This window comes from Accipiter gentilis, chromosome W (assembly GCF_929443795.1).
Source record: "Accipiter gentilis chromosome W, bAccGen1.1, whole genome shotgun sequence".
Lineage (NCBI taxonomy): Eukaryota > Metazoa > Chordata > Aves > Accipitriformes > Accipitridae > Astur > Astur gentilis.
The window spans coordinates 6,392,384-6,408,586 of NC_064918.1; the positions used below are offsets into that span (position 1 = coordinate 6,392,384).

A 16,203-nucleotide genomic window follows, 5' to 3' on the forward strand; every position below is an offset into this window, starting at 1 on the left:
TATATTTCCCTGTCTTGTTGATAGAGGGAGAGTGATAGAACAGTTTGGTGGGCACCTGGCATCCAGCCAAGATCAACCCACCACACTATACAAAAACCCATTTCAGTGAGCAGTGTTGTCATCCTGTGTAAAGACAGTTAGGCCCAGAAGTGATGAATTAACACTAGATCCTTTGAATCGTTCTGGGTTTTTTGCATCTAGGCTCTTATGCAGTATTTTCGAACCACTGTACAAGCACAGCAACTTCCAGTGTGCTGATAAAGTCTAGATCAAAGTACCAGAGCATCACCGAAAACCACCCCTGACTAAATCCTGTCAGAATACTACCCAATTTTATCCCCAAACTAACCCACCAGAAAGGCCCTACTTGCGGCTTGAAGCACACCACCATCTGAATAAGCATGCGAGTGCCCAGCAAGATCTTCATCACCGTGTATACGGCGGCTGGGCATGAAAACCGATTTCTTCCCGATCCCCTGCCACCCCCGCCCTTAATGGCCGATGCCTGTGGCATCGCCCCCCGCCCGGATCTGCTCCCCCCTCCCCAGCCCCCTCGCCAAGCATGCCCGCCCTCCCCCCCCCCCCCCCCGCACTTACAGCATCTGCGCTACGGTGCCTCACTAGACCTGTTCTCTCTAGGCAGCAGCATAGCACTGACCAAATTCCTGCCTTTTTTTTTTTTTTTTTTTTTTAACTTCTCGCGCTGGAATGACCTGTGAGCCACCCTGCTTTCCTTACAGACCTACGTGTGTGTTTACTGCTTCACGCGTTGGTAGTGCAAGATGCTCGCACAGTTGTTCTCAACTCCAACGCCGTAATTCGGGAGAGGAATAAACTTTGGCACGATTTGGGGAAATCCGCCTTTTTCTGTTTGGTTGTTGTGGCTTTATTTTGCCTTTTTTTCCCCCCTCCCCGAGGCGGGGATGATGGGGGATTGCTTATTCTTCTCTCCCCTCCCTGTATCCCTTACACCCCTCAGGAGGGAGCAGGGAACCTGCCCCCATCTTCTCTCCCGGCTACCTCGCACTCCGCGAGCTACTGTCTTGAGATGAGAATGAAATGAAATGAAATGAAATGAAAATGAGCCACTAAACTTGCAGGTACTGTTTACCCATCTGCTCCTTTCTCTGTCGCTAGCTAGCTAGTTCCCTCCCTCTTTTCTTCTTTCCCCCGCCCATGCAGTCACGCGCTCTCGCTGGTTCCTGGGGGTGTGTGGGGTGAAAGCGTGGAGCTGTGCCTCTGTAGGAATTGCTCCCCTTGTGGCCGCAGGGGGATAAGGCAGCAGGGCTGGGGCCTTGTGGAGTTGCTTTAGGCGTCCAGACGGCTATTGTTCGGAGATAGTCTCTGCTGGAGAAATCTTCCCTTCGTCCCGGCTCTGCTCCCTGCAGGCGGAGGTGCGGGGAGGGGGAAGTCGTCGCCACCTCCCCGGCGTGCGGCGGTCGGAGGGGGGGGGAGGTAGGAGGGGGCGAGGCTCGACATGATGGCGGCTGAGGCCGGGGCTCAGGAGGGCGGCTCGGTTACCTCTGCCGGGATGGTGGGAGCCGTTGGTGGAGCTGAATCGGAGCACTACCCCACCTTATGCCGGGGCAAGGAGCTGGGGCCGCAGGGCCCCTTCCTAGTGGGCTCTGGCGGGGGCAGCCCGGGCGCCGGCGGTCCGGCTTTGTGCTCGGCGCTGGGGCTCCTGGCGCTAGGCTCGGGGCCTGCCCCTCTGGCGTCCGGAGGCGGTGGCGCCGTGACAGCAACTGGCCAGGGCCGGGGTCCGGAGGTGTCCGGAGGGGTGCTGCTCCCACCCGAAACCAGCACTGTCGCCTTTCCCCCGTTGCCGCCGCCGCCACAGCCACCTTCCTTGGCGGGGGGGCTGGGGACCGTGGACGAAGGCGACTCGTTGGATGGGCCGGAGTATGAAGAGGAGGAGGTGGCCATCCCGCTCAACGCTCCCCCCACGAACCAGTGAGTAGCAGCGCTTCCGTGCCCTGCCGGGCGCCCGCCACTCCTGGGCGCTTCCCCCGCGGGGAGGGGGGGGGCGCCGCAGGGGGGAGCACAGCGTCGGATCCCCACCTTTTCTCAGTAGAAAGTGTGTGTCAAACTCCTGTGGAAGTGTCGTAGAATTTTTTAATTAGGCTATGTTTTGGGAGAAGAGGCAATTGAAAAAAGAAACTGCAAGTCTTCATTAAGATTTTTATTATACTTATCTTTCCATTAGGTTAATCGGCATTCCTATAGTGCTAGTTATATAAAGAATCTTGCACTAGAGGCAGAGCAGCTCTGTGTTATGTTTTGTGAAATATAACATTATCTGTTGGGTTTTTTTTATAGAGCTCATGTAACTAGTGAGAGTGCTCTAAATACAACCTTTGGATTTAACAATGAACTAACTCTAGGAAGTCTGTAGGCTTACATAAACAGGTTGCAAGGCTTATGTTGGAGCAGCCCTCAAGCAGGTACCTTATTCTCCCCAAAATGAAACGGTTTCAAAGGCTTAAATTGCTTATGTTGGTATCTAGAAATATGTTATTCCTGAAGTTATAGTAAGTATAGAGAATAACAGGGTTTCAAGATACAGTATGGCAGCAGATATGTTCAATGTATAGGTCAAAGTTCATCTGAAAACCCATCTGAATTTGGGTTCATTTTTACCTTCTCTCATAACTCCAGTGTCACAGAGTTAACTTCTGCATTATTTCAGGTATTTCCAAGATTTCAGAAGCCATTGCAGTTGTGAGGAGGAGGTAAACTGTAATATTAAATGATTTTTTTTAAAAAAATCTCTCTAACCTCAACAGGCTTTCTACTAATCCTTTCCTCTTTTAAATTCTTGACTTTTTGTGGAAGTTAATAAAAAATAAGACTGTTTTGTGAAGGCAGCGTTTGGATAGTCTTAAAGTTGTACATTTCCATAAAGAGCTAGCAATATAATCAGGCAGTTTAGATAAAGGCTGAGGAGGGAAATAGAAGCACGTAAATGTGAAGTTACTTCTTCAATATTGTGTATTAAGTCGGAGAGATACAGAATTCTGGTCTTCTGGTTTCTCTCTGAAAGATCAGACTACTTTTCCTGTTAGAACTGGTTATCATGTTTCTCAGAAAGCAGAGGTTTTTTTGGAAATATTTTTAGAAAGAGGGGTAATTCTTGATGAATGATCACGTATTTGATACTAAGTAATTGTTACTACTTTAACAAATGTAAGTGGATTTTGCTGTCTTGTAACTCATATGATAGCATGAAGGTTAACTTTCATAAAAGAGGATACAAAATTTCTGACAAAAAGCATGTTCTAGGGGGAAGACTGCGAAGGCTCCAATTTTCTGTATTGGTCGATGAGGCTACTTACCTTATTAAGACAAAAGGGATATTGAAGTCTTTGCAGGACCAGCATAACTGTGTAGTTGAGTATTTGCTCTTGCAGATACTTTTAATATAAAAACATCTAAGCAGTAAAATAGATTTTTAAAAATTGATTCAGAAACTTATACCTCCATCTACTTAATTGTGTTTTCTTCCTAATGTATCTTTTTTGTGACTTTAAAAAACAAACAAAAAGTTGTTGGCTAATTAAAAATAATCAGAAACCTTTTTCTCTTTCATGCATTTATTTTAATACCAAGTCAGTTTTTTTACCATTCTCAGTTAAGTCATTTAAATTAGCTGTATGCTGATAGTAAGTTGTATCCTTTCAGTCCTGATGTCTTATTTTGGAAGCATCCTTTCTTTGTAGTCATACCATCTGCTTTTATGGAACTGAACTCTTGATTTATTACCAGAACAAAGATCTGTCACCTTGTTGTCCTAAAAGTGGATTTGTTACCTGGTGTGCAATAGACCAGTCTCATACACTTGGGAGAGATACTGCTTTTTATTCAGGCCTGGGTGCTTGGTGGACTTTCCACAAATCAAGCACACCAGGTTCATCAGGTGTCTCTTTTATACAGTAACAATTGCATCTAATTTATTAAACTACTCCTACCTAGTACATATTCAAACTGTCTAATGCATATGCATAGGATTATATAACCATGACACATCAACTGCCTTCTCTGCATGTGTGGGGGTCTCGGGTGGTCTTCGGTGGTTGTTTGGGGAGGTATCCCCTCCTCACTTTGACCGCTAAATTGATCTGTATGGGGTCAATGGTTCGTTTTCCTGCCAAGAGGGATGCATCATCAATCAGGAAGAATAGAAAGGATCAGAACGATCTTGGCTACTTCTCTAGGTATTATTAAAATTGTCTGAAGTTGAAAATGATTAACTAAATTTAAAACAGGATTTTCTATATCTGGCATCAACCTTAATATTATAAGCAAACACCTAATACACTTAACTTTCTCTTCTCTTTTCCAAGTACCTCAGGAAAACAGGAATACATTTTAATGTGATTTATTTAATTTTCTAATAGTGGGAGGAGCTTGTCAATATGTAACAGATTCTTTTAATTCAAATACTCAAATCCCAAAGTGCGATTGATATTTATTTTTGATCCTTGTAAGGGCCTAAGGTGGCACTGCCATGTTATAGATTCAGGATACAGTAACAGATGCCAGACTAACAGCTTTAGGGATAAACAAGCTATTGCTAAACATAGATACAGTAATAAATACAGATCAGTAGTACAGTTATTTCTGTTGTTATAACAGCACATCCAGTAATTCAGTAGTATGATTATCCAGGTCAAAACAACATCAAATCTAGTAATTTACCAATACTAGGCTAAACTTAATATCCATGAGTGCAAAGGCTTACATAACCGTGGTTATCAGGTGGGGTGGCAGGAAGCAGGGCATGGCTTCTTTGGGTGAGTGACACAGCCGACGGGCTTGGGGAATTCAAAATTCCCTGATCGGGCTGTCCTCGTTAATTGTTGAGTTGCGGAAGCACTATCTGGGCACATTAACGAATCATCACACATCCTACCTCTATTCCGGTTCTGTCCTTGGTGTGCAGGGGGCATACAAATACTGTGTAAGGTAATGCTAGCCTCACAATCCTGAGTGAGACTGACTTAATGATTGTTCAGTATGTGCTTTTTCACTTGAGTACAGAAGTAGCATGTTTATGCTGTGGCTTAATGGTACGTGGAAGGTAGAGGATGCTAGGGAACAGAGTGGACAAATTCCGTGTGTGTGTGGTGCATTGACCCTGGCTGGATGCCAGGTGCCCACCAAAGCTGCTCTGTCACTCGCCCCCTCAGCTGGACAGGGGAGAAAAAATATAATGAAAGGCTCATGGGTTGAGATAAGGACAAGGGGAGATTGCTCAACAATTAGTGTCATGGAGAAAACAGACTCGACTTGGGGAAAATTAATTTATTACCAATCAAAATCAGAGTAGGATAATGAGAAATAAAACCAAATCTTAAAACACCTTCTTCTTGGGCTTAACTTTACTCCTGTCCTGGTTTCATCTGGGACAGAGTTAACTGTCTTCCTAGTAGCTGGTACAGTGCTATGTTTTTGAGTTAGGTATGAGAAGAATGTTGATAACTGATGTTTTCAGTTGTTGCTAAGTAATGTTTAGACTAAGTCAAGGATTTTTCAGCTTCTGATGCCCAGCCAGCAAGAAGGTTGGAGGGACACAAGAAGTTGGCACAGGACAGCCAGGGCAGCTGACCCAAACTGGCCAATGGGGTATTCCATACCATGTGACATCACATCTAGTATATAAACTGGGGGGAGTGGGGGTGGGGGGATCACCACTTGGGGACTAACTGGGCATCAATCAGTGGGTGGTGAGCAATTGCACTGTGCATCATTAGTACATTCCAATCCTTGTATTATTACTAATGTCATTTTATTAGTATTATCATTATTAGTTTCTTCTTTTCTGTTCTATTAAACTGTTCTTATCTCAACCCTCAAGTTTTACTTTTCTTCCTGATTCTCTCCCCCATCCCACTGGGTGGGGGGTGAGTGAGCGGCTGTGTGGTGCTTAGCTGCTGGCTGGGGTTAAACCACGACAACTCCTGATTTTTCTCTACCTCCTCCCCTGAGCAGCACAGGGGTATGGGGAATGGAGGTTTTGGTCAGTTCATCACACGTTTCTGCCACTCCTTCCTCCTCAGGGGGAGGACTCCTCACTCTTCCCCTGTTCCAGCGTGGGGTCCCTCCCATGGGAGACAGTCCTCCACGAACTTCTCCAATGTGAGTCCCTTCCACAGGCTGCAGTTCTTCATAAACTGCTCCAGTGTGGGTCCTTTCCACAGGGTGCAGTCCTTCAGGAATAGACTGCTCCAGCATGGGTCCCCTGTGGGGTCACAAGTCCTGCCAGAAAACCTGTTCCAGTGTGGGCTCTTCGGTCCACGGGTCCACAGGTCCTGCCAGGAACCTGCTCCAGCACGGGCTTCCCACAGGGTCACAGCCTCCTTTGGGCATATCCACCTGCTCCGGAGTGGGGTCCTCCATGGGCTGCAGGTGGATATCTGCTCCACCGCGGACCTCCATGGGCTGCAGGGGCACAGCCTGCCTCACCATGGTCTTCACCATAGGCTGCAGGGGAATCTCTGCTCCGGTGCCTGGAGCACCTCCTCCCCCTTCTTCACTGACGTTGGTGTCTGCAGGGTTGTTTCTCTCACATATTCTCATTCCTCTCTCCGGCTGCAGTTTTTCTGTTCTGTAGCAACTTTTTCCCCTTCTTAAATATGTTATCACAGAGGCACTACCACTGTTGCTGATTGGCTTGTCCTTGGCCAGCAGCAGGTCCGGTCTTGGAACCAGCTGGCATTGGCTCTGTCGGAAATAGGGGAAGCTTCTGGCATTTTCTCACAGAAGCCACCCCTGCAGACCTCCAGCTACCAAAACCTTGCCATGCAAACCCAATACAGTGTGTTTTGGTCTCTTTCTCTATACTCTTGTCCTGGTTTCAGCTGGGATAGAGTTAATTATCTTCCTAGAACCTGGTATAGTGCTATTTTTTTGAGTTAGGTATGAGAAGAATGTTGATAACATCCTGATGTATTCAGTTGTTGCTAAGTAGTGTTTAGTCTAAAGTCAAGGATTTTTCAGCTTCTGATGCCCAGCCAGCAAGAAGGCTGGAGGGGCACAAGAAATTGGGAAGGGACACAGCCAAGGCAGCTGACCTAAAGTGGCCAAAGGGATATCCCATACCATGTGATGTCATGTCTAGTATATAAACTGGGGGGAGTGGGGCCTAGGGGGGGATCGCTGCTCGTGAACTAACTGGGCGTTGGTTGGCGAGCAATTGCATTGTGCATCACTTGTGTATTCCAATCCTTTTTTTATTACTATTGTCATTTTATTAGTGTTATCATCATTATTAGTTTCTTCTGTTCTATTAAATTGTTCTTATATCAACCCATGAATTTTACTTTTTTTCTGATTCTCTCCCCCATTCCACTGCGTGGGGGGGGGAAGTGTGTGAGCGGCTGTATGGTGCTTAGTTGCTGGCTGGGGTTAAACCACGACAACTCTCTACCCCATCTACAAAGGTCACTGCCAGAGGTTGATGGCAGTCTGAAATGGTGTTACGGAAATGCCTACAAAAGGAATGAATGATACTTAATTTAGTAGTGAATCGGTGGTATGTGAAATAGTTTAGTTTATGTATTTGAATAAAAATCGTAAAGTTGACAAGATATATCTTAGCGTTGCATTAAGATGGCAGAAGCAGTTCCAGTATATTTCAGCACAATTCATATTTTTATATGGTGTGTTTTTAAGCAGTGATTATCAGGTTGAAATGGAAATCGGTTGAAATGAAAAGATATTAACTTTACAAGTTGAAATAGGTTGTCAAAGTACTGTCTTGTTAAAAAAAAAATCCTACCCACTGTAGATGTATTTTTACCGTCACTCTTATTATCTGTTGAGACAACATATTAGTGAGAAAAAACAGTTAAAGATAGAGAGCTGGGTAGAGAAATATTAAATAAATGTGATTTGAGTGAAAGTAAAAAATGTTTTGTCTCAATGTAGTGTGAAGTTATAGTTTCTTCAGATGAGTCTGTCAGAGGTAGGAAGTCCAGAGTTCTACAGCATTTGTTTATTTCAGTAGCTAATAAGAAAACACTGGTTTTTTTGAAAGTGCATAGTTTTACAGTAATTACTGAAGGCCATAGTGTGTACCAAAGAATAAATTTGTGTTGCACTGAAAACTGAGGGGAAATAGTCTTGACATTTTTGGACTCTACAACCTTTCTGGGCAACCTGTGCTCAGTCACCCTCACAGTAATAAAAGTGTTTCCTTATGTTCAGACAGAAACTCCAGTGTTTCAGATAGTGCCCATTGCATCTTGTCCTATCACTGGGCACCACTGAAAAGAGCCTGGCTCTGTTGTCTTTGCACATTCCATTCAGGTGTTTGTATACATTGACGAGATACCCCTGAGCCTTTTCTTGGCTAAACAGTCCCAGCTCTCTCAGCCTTTCCTTATAGGAGAGATGCCCCAGTCCCTTCATCATCTTTGTGGCCCTTTTTTGGACTCTCGCCAGCATGTCCGTGTCTCTCCTGTACTGGGGAGCACAAAACTGGACATAGGACTCCAGGTGTGGCCTTACCTGTGCTGAGTAGAAGGGGAGGATCATCTCTCCCAACCTGCTGGCAACACTCCTCCTAATGCAGCCCAGGATAATTAGCCTTCTTCCCTGCAAGGGCTCATTGCTGGCTCATGTTCAACTTGGTGTCCACCAGGACCCCCAGGTCCTTTTCTGCAAAGCTCCTTTCCAGCTGGTAAGCTCCCAGCACGTGTACTAGTGCCTGGTGTTATTCTTCCCCAGGTGTAGGACTTGGCATTTCCCCTTGTTGAACTGTGTGAGGTTCCTGTCAGCCCCTTTCTCCATCCTGTTGAGGTCCCTCTGCATGGCAGCATGACCCTCTGGTCTATAAGCCTCGCCTCCCAGTTTTGTGTCATCTGCAAACTTGTTGAGGGTACACTTTGCCCCATCATCCAGATCATTAATGAAGATGTTAAACAGGACTGGATCCTGTATTGACTCCTGGGGTATGCTGCTAGTTACTGGCCTCCAACTAGACTTTGTGCTGCTGACTACCATTCTGTGGGCCTGGCCATTCAGCCAGTTTTTAGTCCACCTTTAGTCCACCATCTGCTTATCCTGCCCGTACATCAACAGCTTCTCTATGAGGATCTTATGAGAGACAATGTCAAAAGCCTTCCTGAAGGTTAAGTAGACAATGTCCACTGCTCTCCCCTCATCTACCAAGCCAGGCATTTCATCATAGAAGGTTATCAGGTTGGTCAAGCAAGACTTCCCCTTGGTGATGCCATGCTGACAACTACTGGTGATTTTTCTTGTCCTTCACATGCTTGGAAGTGGTTTCCAGGATTAGCTGCTTTATCACCTTCCCCAAGGATCGAGACGAGGCTGACTGGCCTGTAGTTCCCTGGGTCCCCTTTCTTGAAGATAGGGGTGACATTTGCTTTCTTCCAGTCTTTGGGCACCTCTCCCAATTGCCATGATCATTCAAATATTATTGAGAGTGGCCTCGCAATGGCATCAGCCAGCTCCCTTGGCACTTGTGGGCACATCCCATCAGGGCCGGTGAGCTTATGGACATCCAGTTTGCTTAAGTATTCCCTGACCTGATCATCTTCTACCAAGAGTACATCTTCCTTGTTCCATCCTTTCCCTCTGGGATTCCTGAAGGCTGGTCTTGCCAGTAAAGACTGAAGTGAAGAAGGCATTCAGTACCTCAGCCTTTTTCCATGTCCTGTGTCACCAGACCCCCTGCCCTATTCAGTAGTGGGCCCACGTTTTTCTTAGTCTTCCTTTGGCCACTTGTGTACTCTATAGAAGTCCTTCTTGTTGCCTTTGGTGGAGTTGATCCTTGAATATTAACCAGCTTTCTTGGGCTCCTTTTCCCTCCAGGGCCTTATCCCATGGAACTCTTCCAAGCAGATCCCTGAAGAGGCCAAGACTGTTCTCCTGAAGTCCAGGGATGTGAGCTTTCTTTTTGCACCTCCTCCCCCCACCAACTCTGCCATCTCATGGTGTTGTGGTTTAACCCCAGCCAGCAATTAAGCACCATGCAGCTGCTCACTCACTTCCCCCTCACCCAGCGGGATGGGGGAGAGAATCGGGGGAAAAAATAAGGTAAAACTCATGGGTTGAGATAAGAACAGTTTAATAGAACAGAAAGGAAGAAAATAATAATGATAATAATAACAATAGTAAAATGACAATAATAATAATAATAATAAAAGGATTGGAATCTACAAAACAAGTGATGCACAATGCAATTGCTCACCACTCGCGGACTGATGCGCAGTTAGTTCCCGAGCAGCGATCCCTCCCAGGCCAACTCCCCCCAGTATATATACTAGACAGGACATCACATGGTATGGAATATCTCTTTGGCCAGTTTGGGTCAGGTGCCCTGGCTGTGTCCCTTCCCAACTTCTTGTGCCCCTCCAGCCTTCTTGCTGGCTGGGCATCACAAGCTGAAAAACCCTTGACTTAGTTTAAACACTATTTAGCAACAAATGAAAACATCAGTGTGTTATCAACATTCTTATACTGAATCCAAGATGTAACACTATACCAGCTGCTAGAAAGAAAATTAACTCTATCCCAGCTGAAACCAGGACACATGGTCACTGCAGCCAAAGCTGCCTTTGACCTTCACGTCCCTAATGCGCCTTTCCTTGTTTGTGGGTATGAGGTCCAGCAGAGTGCCTCTCCTCATTGGCTCCTCTATCACCCATATCAGGAAGCTGTCATTGATGCTCTCCAGGAACTTCCTGGATTGCTTATATCCTGCTGTGTTGTTCCTCCAGCAGATATTGGGGTGGTTAAACTCTCCCCCTCTTCCCTCCCCTGTGGATGTGAGGCTAACTCTAGCTGTCTGTAGCTGTGATGTAACTTGATTTTAATGTATGAGGTTTCTCTTCTAATTAACAGTTAATGTGGTTAGCAGGTAACCTTTTTTTTTTTTTTCCAGTTAACGGGTGTCTCTTACTGATGCCTGTTCTCAGTTTATAGAGGGAAGATAATGAGAAACACTTTTTTTTTTTTTTTCAAGTTGCTGGGTATTTTGCTGGTTTGCCCGGTTCTTATAATTTGTGTACTTATAGAATAGAATTGTATATAAATCTGATTTTATTTCTGTCTGAATAGATGATGTCAGAAATGCTATTTTAAAAGAATGGTTAGGAGCAGTAGAACAAAATTGTACTTTAACCTTATGTTGGAAGTGAAGCAGTAAGTAAACTGAACATAAGTACATATATAAATGGAAGCTTCAGATTCAGAAACACAACAGTGGAACAACATTTGATGCTGGAAAAAGTTTGAAGAGGAATTTTTTTGGGAGTTTTTTTGATTGTGTGTTTTTTTGTTTTGGTTTTTTTTTGGTTTTTTTTTAGTTAGTACTTCTGATTAACATCAGTTGAAGGTTATTTAATCTAAATAGTGAATAGAGACTCTTAACCTGTACTTTATCAAATTTTTATTTTGTATATTGTCTCCCAAAACTTCAACATGGGACTTATGTACTTCACCTACTGGCCTACCCTATTAAGAAGCATACTATCATGCCATATTTCATTACCTTTTGTTCTTCCCCCCCCCCCCCCCTTTTTTTTTTTTTTTTTTTTTTTTGGTCACTGGGGAGGAATACTAATTTCACTAAATTTGCTGTTGGGGGCATAGATCTCTTCAGCATAGGACTGCATCTGTTGTTTCAGCCATAAATTCTTAGGATTCCTGCAATAGTTTTCCTGTTTCCCCCATATCTTCCTTTTTCCTTTAAAAACTAAACAAAAAACCCTTTGGTATTTATCTCGCTGGTGGGCACAGTAAGAGGACGTAGAAGGTATCTTATTTCTGTGTTATTCTGTATTTTTCTGTGTTCCTCTAGATTATGGTTGGCACTAATAAAATTTTACCAGTTCTTGACAAGTTCCCTCTACTGTTTTATATACTTTCAGGCAGTCTTAATTATTTTTTATTTTTATGTAAAATCATTCAAAGAAACTAACACAATAGTTTGATTAACTATTAAGTAGGTATTCTTTATTGACAGTGCTGGATGCACGGGGGATCGCTCCACCTATCATGCATACCCAGGCCTAATTGTGCAGGTTAAGTACATGTTCTACATACATATTCACTAGATTTCCAAGAAATGTTATACATATTCATTAGTTTTCTGGGAAACTATTAGCATATGCAAATGTCCTTTATGCAGGCGCATTGAAGGTCTCTGGTAGTCTTCAGGAGTCCTCTGGTGGTCTTCCATAGTCTTTCTCACTTGTCCGCTACTTGACCCTCCTCAGGTGATTCTGCATAGTATGGTCCTTTACATGTTTTGATACATCTTATCCTAAAGAATGCATGTTAGTCCCTAAAAAAATGCTTGTTAGTGCTCTTATTATCTAAGTTTTCATTAGTGATGTAAAACCATATGGCTAGTTTAAGCTAAATTATCTACAAGGATGAGAACAAAGGCAGGAGTTCTTATCTTTTCTGGCCCTATCTATTCAAGCAAGGCCTCTGCTTGTGCCTTCTCAACAAGATTGTAAATTCATCAAATGTTTAATTAAGTTTTTGTGATTTCTCATGGCTCCTTCTTGCTCATCACTCCCAAGTACCAGTCTCTGACAGGCTTAATCCTTGACAAACACTAGTCATTGGTATGTAAAGTTATAGAGAGACAATCATTAAGCAAGAAGCAGTTAATTCTCTATATCAATCCCCCCTTTTCTTTAAACCTTTGCAAATTCTTTTGCAACTATAGGATTCCACTACTTCCAAGAGACCGTGTAAAATATTTTCCAGTTTCTACTTGATGTCTGATTTTATATCATTTCCAACTTTCATAATTTTCTACTGTGCCCTGACAACACCACACAAAACACTTAAGTATAATGCAGACCATCATTCTTAAAGTCATTAAAATTATAACCATAATAAAAATTTGCTTTAGCCACCTGAAATTTGACAGCCAGGATGTTAGTTTGTCCCACAATTCTCTAAATCCCCATGAGAGGTCATCCTTTGTTATTTCATGTAGTATTTTGGTCTGTTTCCAAATTTCTTCTAAGTTGGTAGAGATTCTTCCAGTTTGATCTATATACGTGCAACAACTCGTATTTATAACTGTGCATGCTCCACCCTGAGAGGTCAATAATAGATCTAATGACATTCTATTTTGTTGTACAATTTGAGATAAACTGGATATTTCTAATTGTTGGGTTCTTATTGCATCAATTGTTCTATTCTCAAGGTTTTCTATTACTGCCGAAATGTTAACTATGGCTTTTTCTAACTCACTCACTCCCAACCATGGAAGAAACCATCGGACAAAACTTTGAAAGGCAGTAGGCCTCCTTACTAAAGGATTCTCAACATCTCATCTAATCTTTTGAAAGTGTGTTCACACCCATCCTTTTGGTGGAGAATTGTGTATAGTCATATTCAGAACCACTGCTCCCAAAGTACATGTTCCCATCCAATTCTTTAGTAAAACCTTTCGGGCAGTGTCATTGCATTAGCCAGTACCATCCTTTTCCTTCTGGCACTGGCCATGCTGTAGTATTAACAGAAGTTGAAGTTCCAATATCTGTAGTTTTGTTACAAACTGTATGATTCCCCACATACGTCCCATTAACACAGTCAATTTTTCCAAGTCCTTTAGGTGGATTACATCTCTGTACACACATACAATAAGGCTCCTGGCCCTCAGGACTAGTTATTTCTAACTTCCAGACTTTGTCATTGTCAGTATACTATGTGGTACTTCCCCAAAGATTGGTCCAGGAATGATTCCTTGGTATTGGAATACCAATTAGTGAGATTCCTTTTCCCCCATGTTCTGGCATGTGAGTACCTATCCAACAGTCAGTTCTGTTCAGGATTTGGGAAACATTTTGTGTCAAGGAAAAATGTGAGTTCAAGTTCCATCGAGCTTCATTTGAACCGAGTAATAACTCTGTTACCATCATGATCTGGAGAATCGCAGACCTGTGGGTCCTGTAGGGATGACTGTCCATGGCCTCTCAGGTGCTCTCTTTACTCTTGAATAGTGAGTCCAGGCCAGCTGTTCCTTGATCTTAATAGCAGTGAAGGTTGTCAGCAACACTTGATAGGGTCTGTCCCATTTCTCCTCCAGAGGTTGTCCTGAAAAAATCTTTACATATACATAATCATCTGGTTTAAAGGGATGGATCGGTTGATCTAACCCTCTAGCCCTGGTTCCTAAAACTTGTTTATTTATATTTTCCAACTGCTTCTGGAGGGATACCATGTAGTCACACAAATACCCTGCACCCAGTTGGGTTAAATCTTCTCCTGTAAATTGAAATTGATATGGTCTCCCGTACAATATTTCAAAGGGTCTTAAATTTTCCTTGGTTTTTGGTTTCACTCTCATTCTAAGCAATGCCAGGGGAAGAGATTGGGGCCAAGTTAGATTAGTCTCTTGACCAATTTTTGCTATCTGTTGTTTAATTAAATGATTCATCTTTTCAACTTGCCTACTTGCTTGATGTCTATATGGGGTATGTAACTGCCAGTCTATCCTCAAAATTTTGCTCACCTGCTGTACTACTTTGGCACAAAAATGAGAACCTCGGTCGGAAGATATTGTTGCTGGAATTCCGAAATGAGGAATGATTTCATTCAACAATATCTTAGTTACTTCCCTTGCTTTGTTTATTCGGCAGGGGAAAGCCTCTGGCCAGCCTGAAAATGTGTCAGTCATGACTAACAAGTATCGGTACCCCCCTTTTCTTGGGAGCTCCGAAAAATCAATTTGCCACTGTTGTCCTGGATAATTTCCTTTGCCAATTATCCCCAACTTTACTTTATTCACCACATTAGGGTTATTATGTAAACAAATTTCACATTGTTGAGATATTTGTTTCACCATTGTATACAGATTGCGTCCTATTAATTTCTGATTTAAGCTTTTGTACAGGGCATCTGCTCCCCAATGCATCTTATTATGTTCAGTTAAAACTGTTGTCCATATTAAATTGGATGGTATTACTATATGATTATCTGCTAAATGAACCCATCCATCTGACTCTACCATCCAGATCTTCAATTAATTTTAGGTCTTCCTTCGAATAATTTGGTTTCTGATTTGTACTTACAGTTTGGATTTTACCATCTGGTATTAAGGATAATGTCTCTGCTTCCACTTCTTCTGCCACCCGCCTAGCCTCATAATCTGCTAGTCGATTTCCAATTTCTTAATCTGTTTTTCCTTTTGGTGGCCTCAACAATGCACGATAGCTACCTTTTCTGGTTGCTTCACGGCTTCTAATAGTTTTAAGATTTCTTCTGCATGTTTTATTTGCTTTCCTTGAGCAGTTAGCAATCCTCGTTCCTTCCAAATTGCACCGTGAGCGTGAAGTACTCCAAATGCATATTTAGAATCTGTCCAAATGTTTATCTTTTTTTGCCAATTCCAATGCTCGAGTAAGGGCAATTATCTCCGCCTTTTGGGCTGAAGTTCCGGAAGGTAATGACTTAGATTCGATTACCTGTTGGGTGGTTGGGATTGTGTATCCTGCCTTACGTTGTCCCTGTTTTATAAAACTACTCCCGTTGGTATACCAGGAGTTTTCAGCGTCCTCCAGAGGTTCTTCTTTGAGGTCTGGTTGACTGGAATATATAGCTTCTACTGTTTCTATGCAGTCATGTGTCACTGGTTCATCCAAAGTTCCACTAAGAAAAGAGGCTGGATTGACAATGTTAGTATCTACAATTTCTACGTCATCTTGTTCTACTAACACTGCTTGGTACTTTAAGAATCTCTGGGGCGAGAGCCAATGGCTTCCTTTATGTTCCAAAACCGCTGAAACTGTATGGGAGACTAACACTGTTATTTTCTGTCCCATGGTAAACTTTCGGGCCTCTTGAATATTGATAACAACTGCTGCAACAGCTTGAAGGCAGCCAGGCCATCCTTTGCTTACCTCATCCAGTTGTTTGGAGAAATAAACTACTGCTCGTTTATAGGGACCAAGTCTTTGTGCTAGTACTCCCAAGGCTATTCCTTGTCTTTCATGAGAAAACAGCCAAAATGGTTTTGAAATATCCGGCAGTCCCAGAGCAGGAGCTCTCATTAGTTCTCGTTTGAGCTGCCTAAATGTGTTTCGTGCTTCTCCAGTCCAAGTTACTTTTGACTGGTCTCTATCAATTCATATAATGGCTTTACCAATAATCCATAATTATATATCCAAAGGTGACACCAACCTGTCATTCCCAGAAAGGTCCGCAGCTCTT

The 16,203-nt window shown here is 43.2% G+C and overlaps 1 protein-coding gene across 7 annotated transcripts in view; it reads left to right on the forward strand.

Moving 5' to 3' along the window:
- The first annotated feature begins 601 nt into the window (after positions 1-601).
- Positions 602-16,203, forward strand: part of LOC126035245 (ras GTPase-activating protein 1) — a 148,159-nt gene continuing 132,557 nt past the window's right edge. For 6 of the 7 annotated variants that reach the window (XR_007504871.1, XR_007504872.1, XM_049793539.1 and 3 more), the window contains exon 1: positions 602-1,950. Coding sequence is in view for 5 of the 7 variants with exons in the window: in XM_049793539.1 (XP_049649496.1) it covers positions 1,478-1,950 (473 nt within the window). In the remaining 2 variants the exon portion in view is untranslated. Of the gene's footprint in view, positions 1,951-2,686; positions 2,730-16,203 lie in introns of all 7 variants that reach the window. The other variant, XM_049793552.1, reaches the window with a different exon arrangement.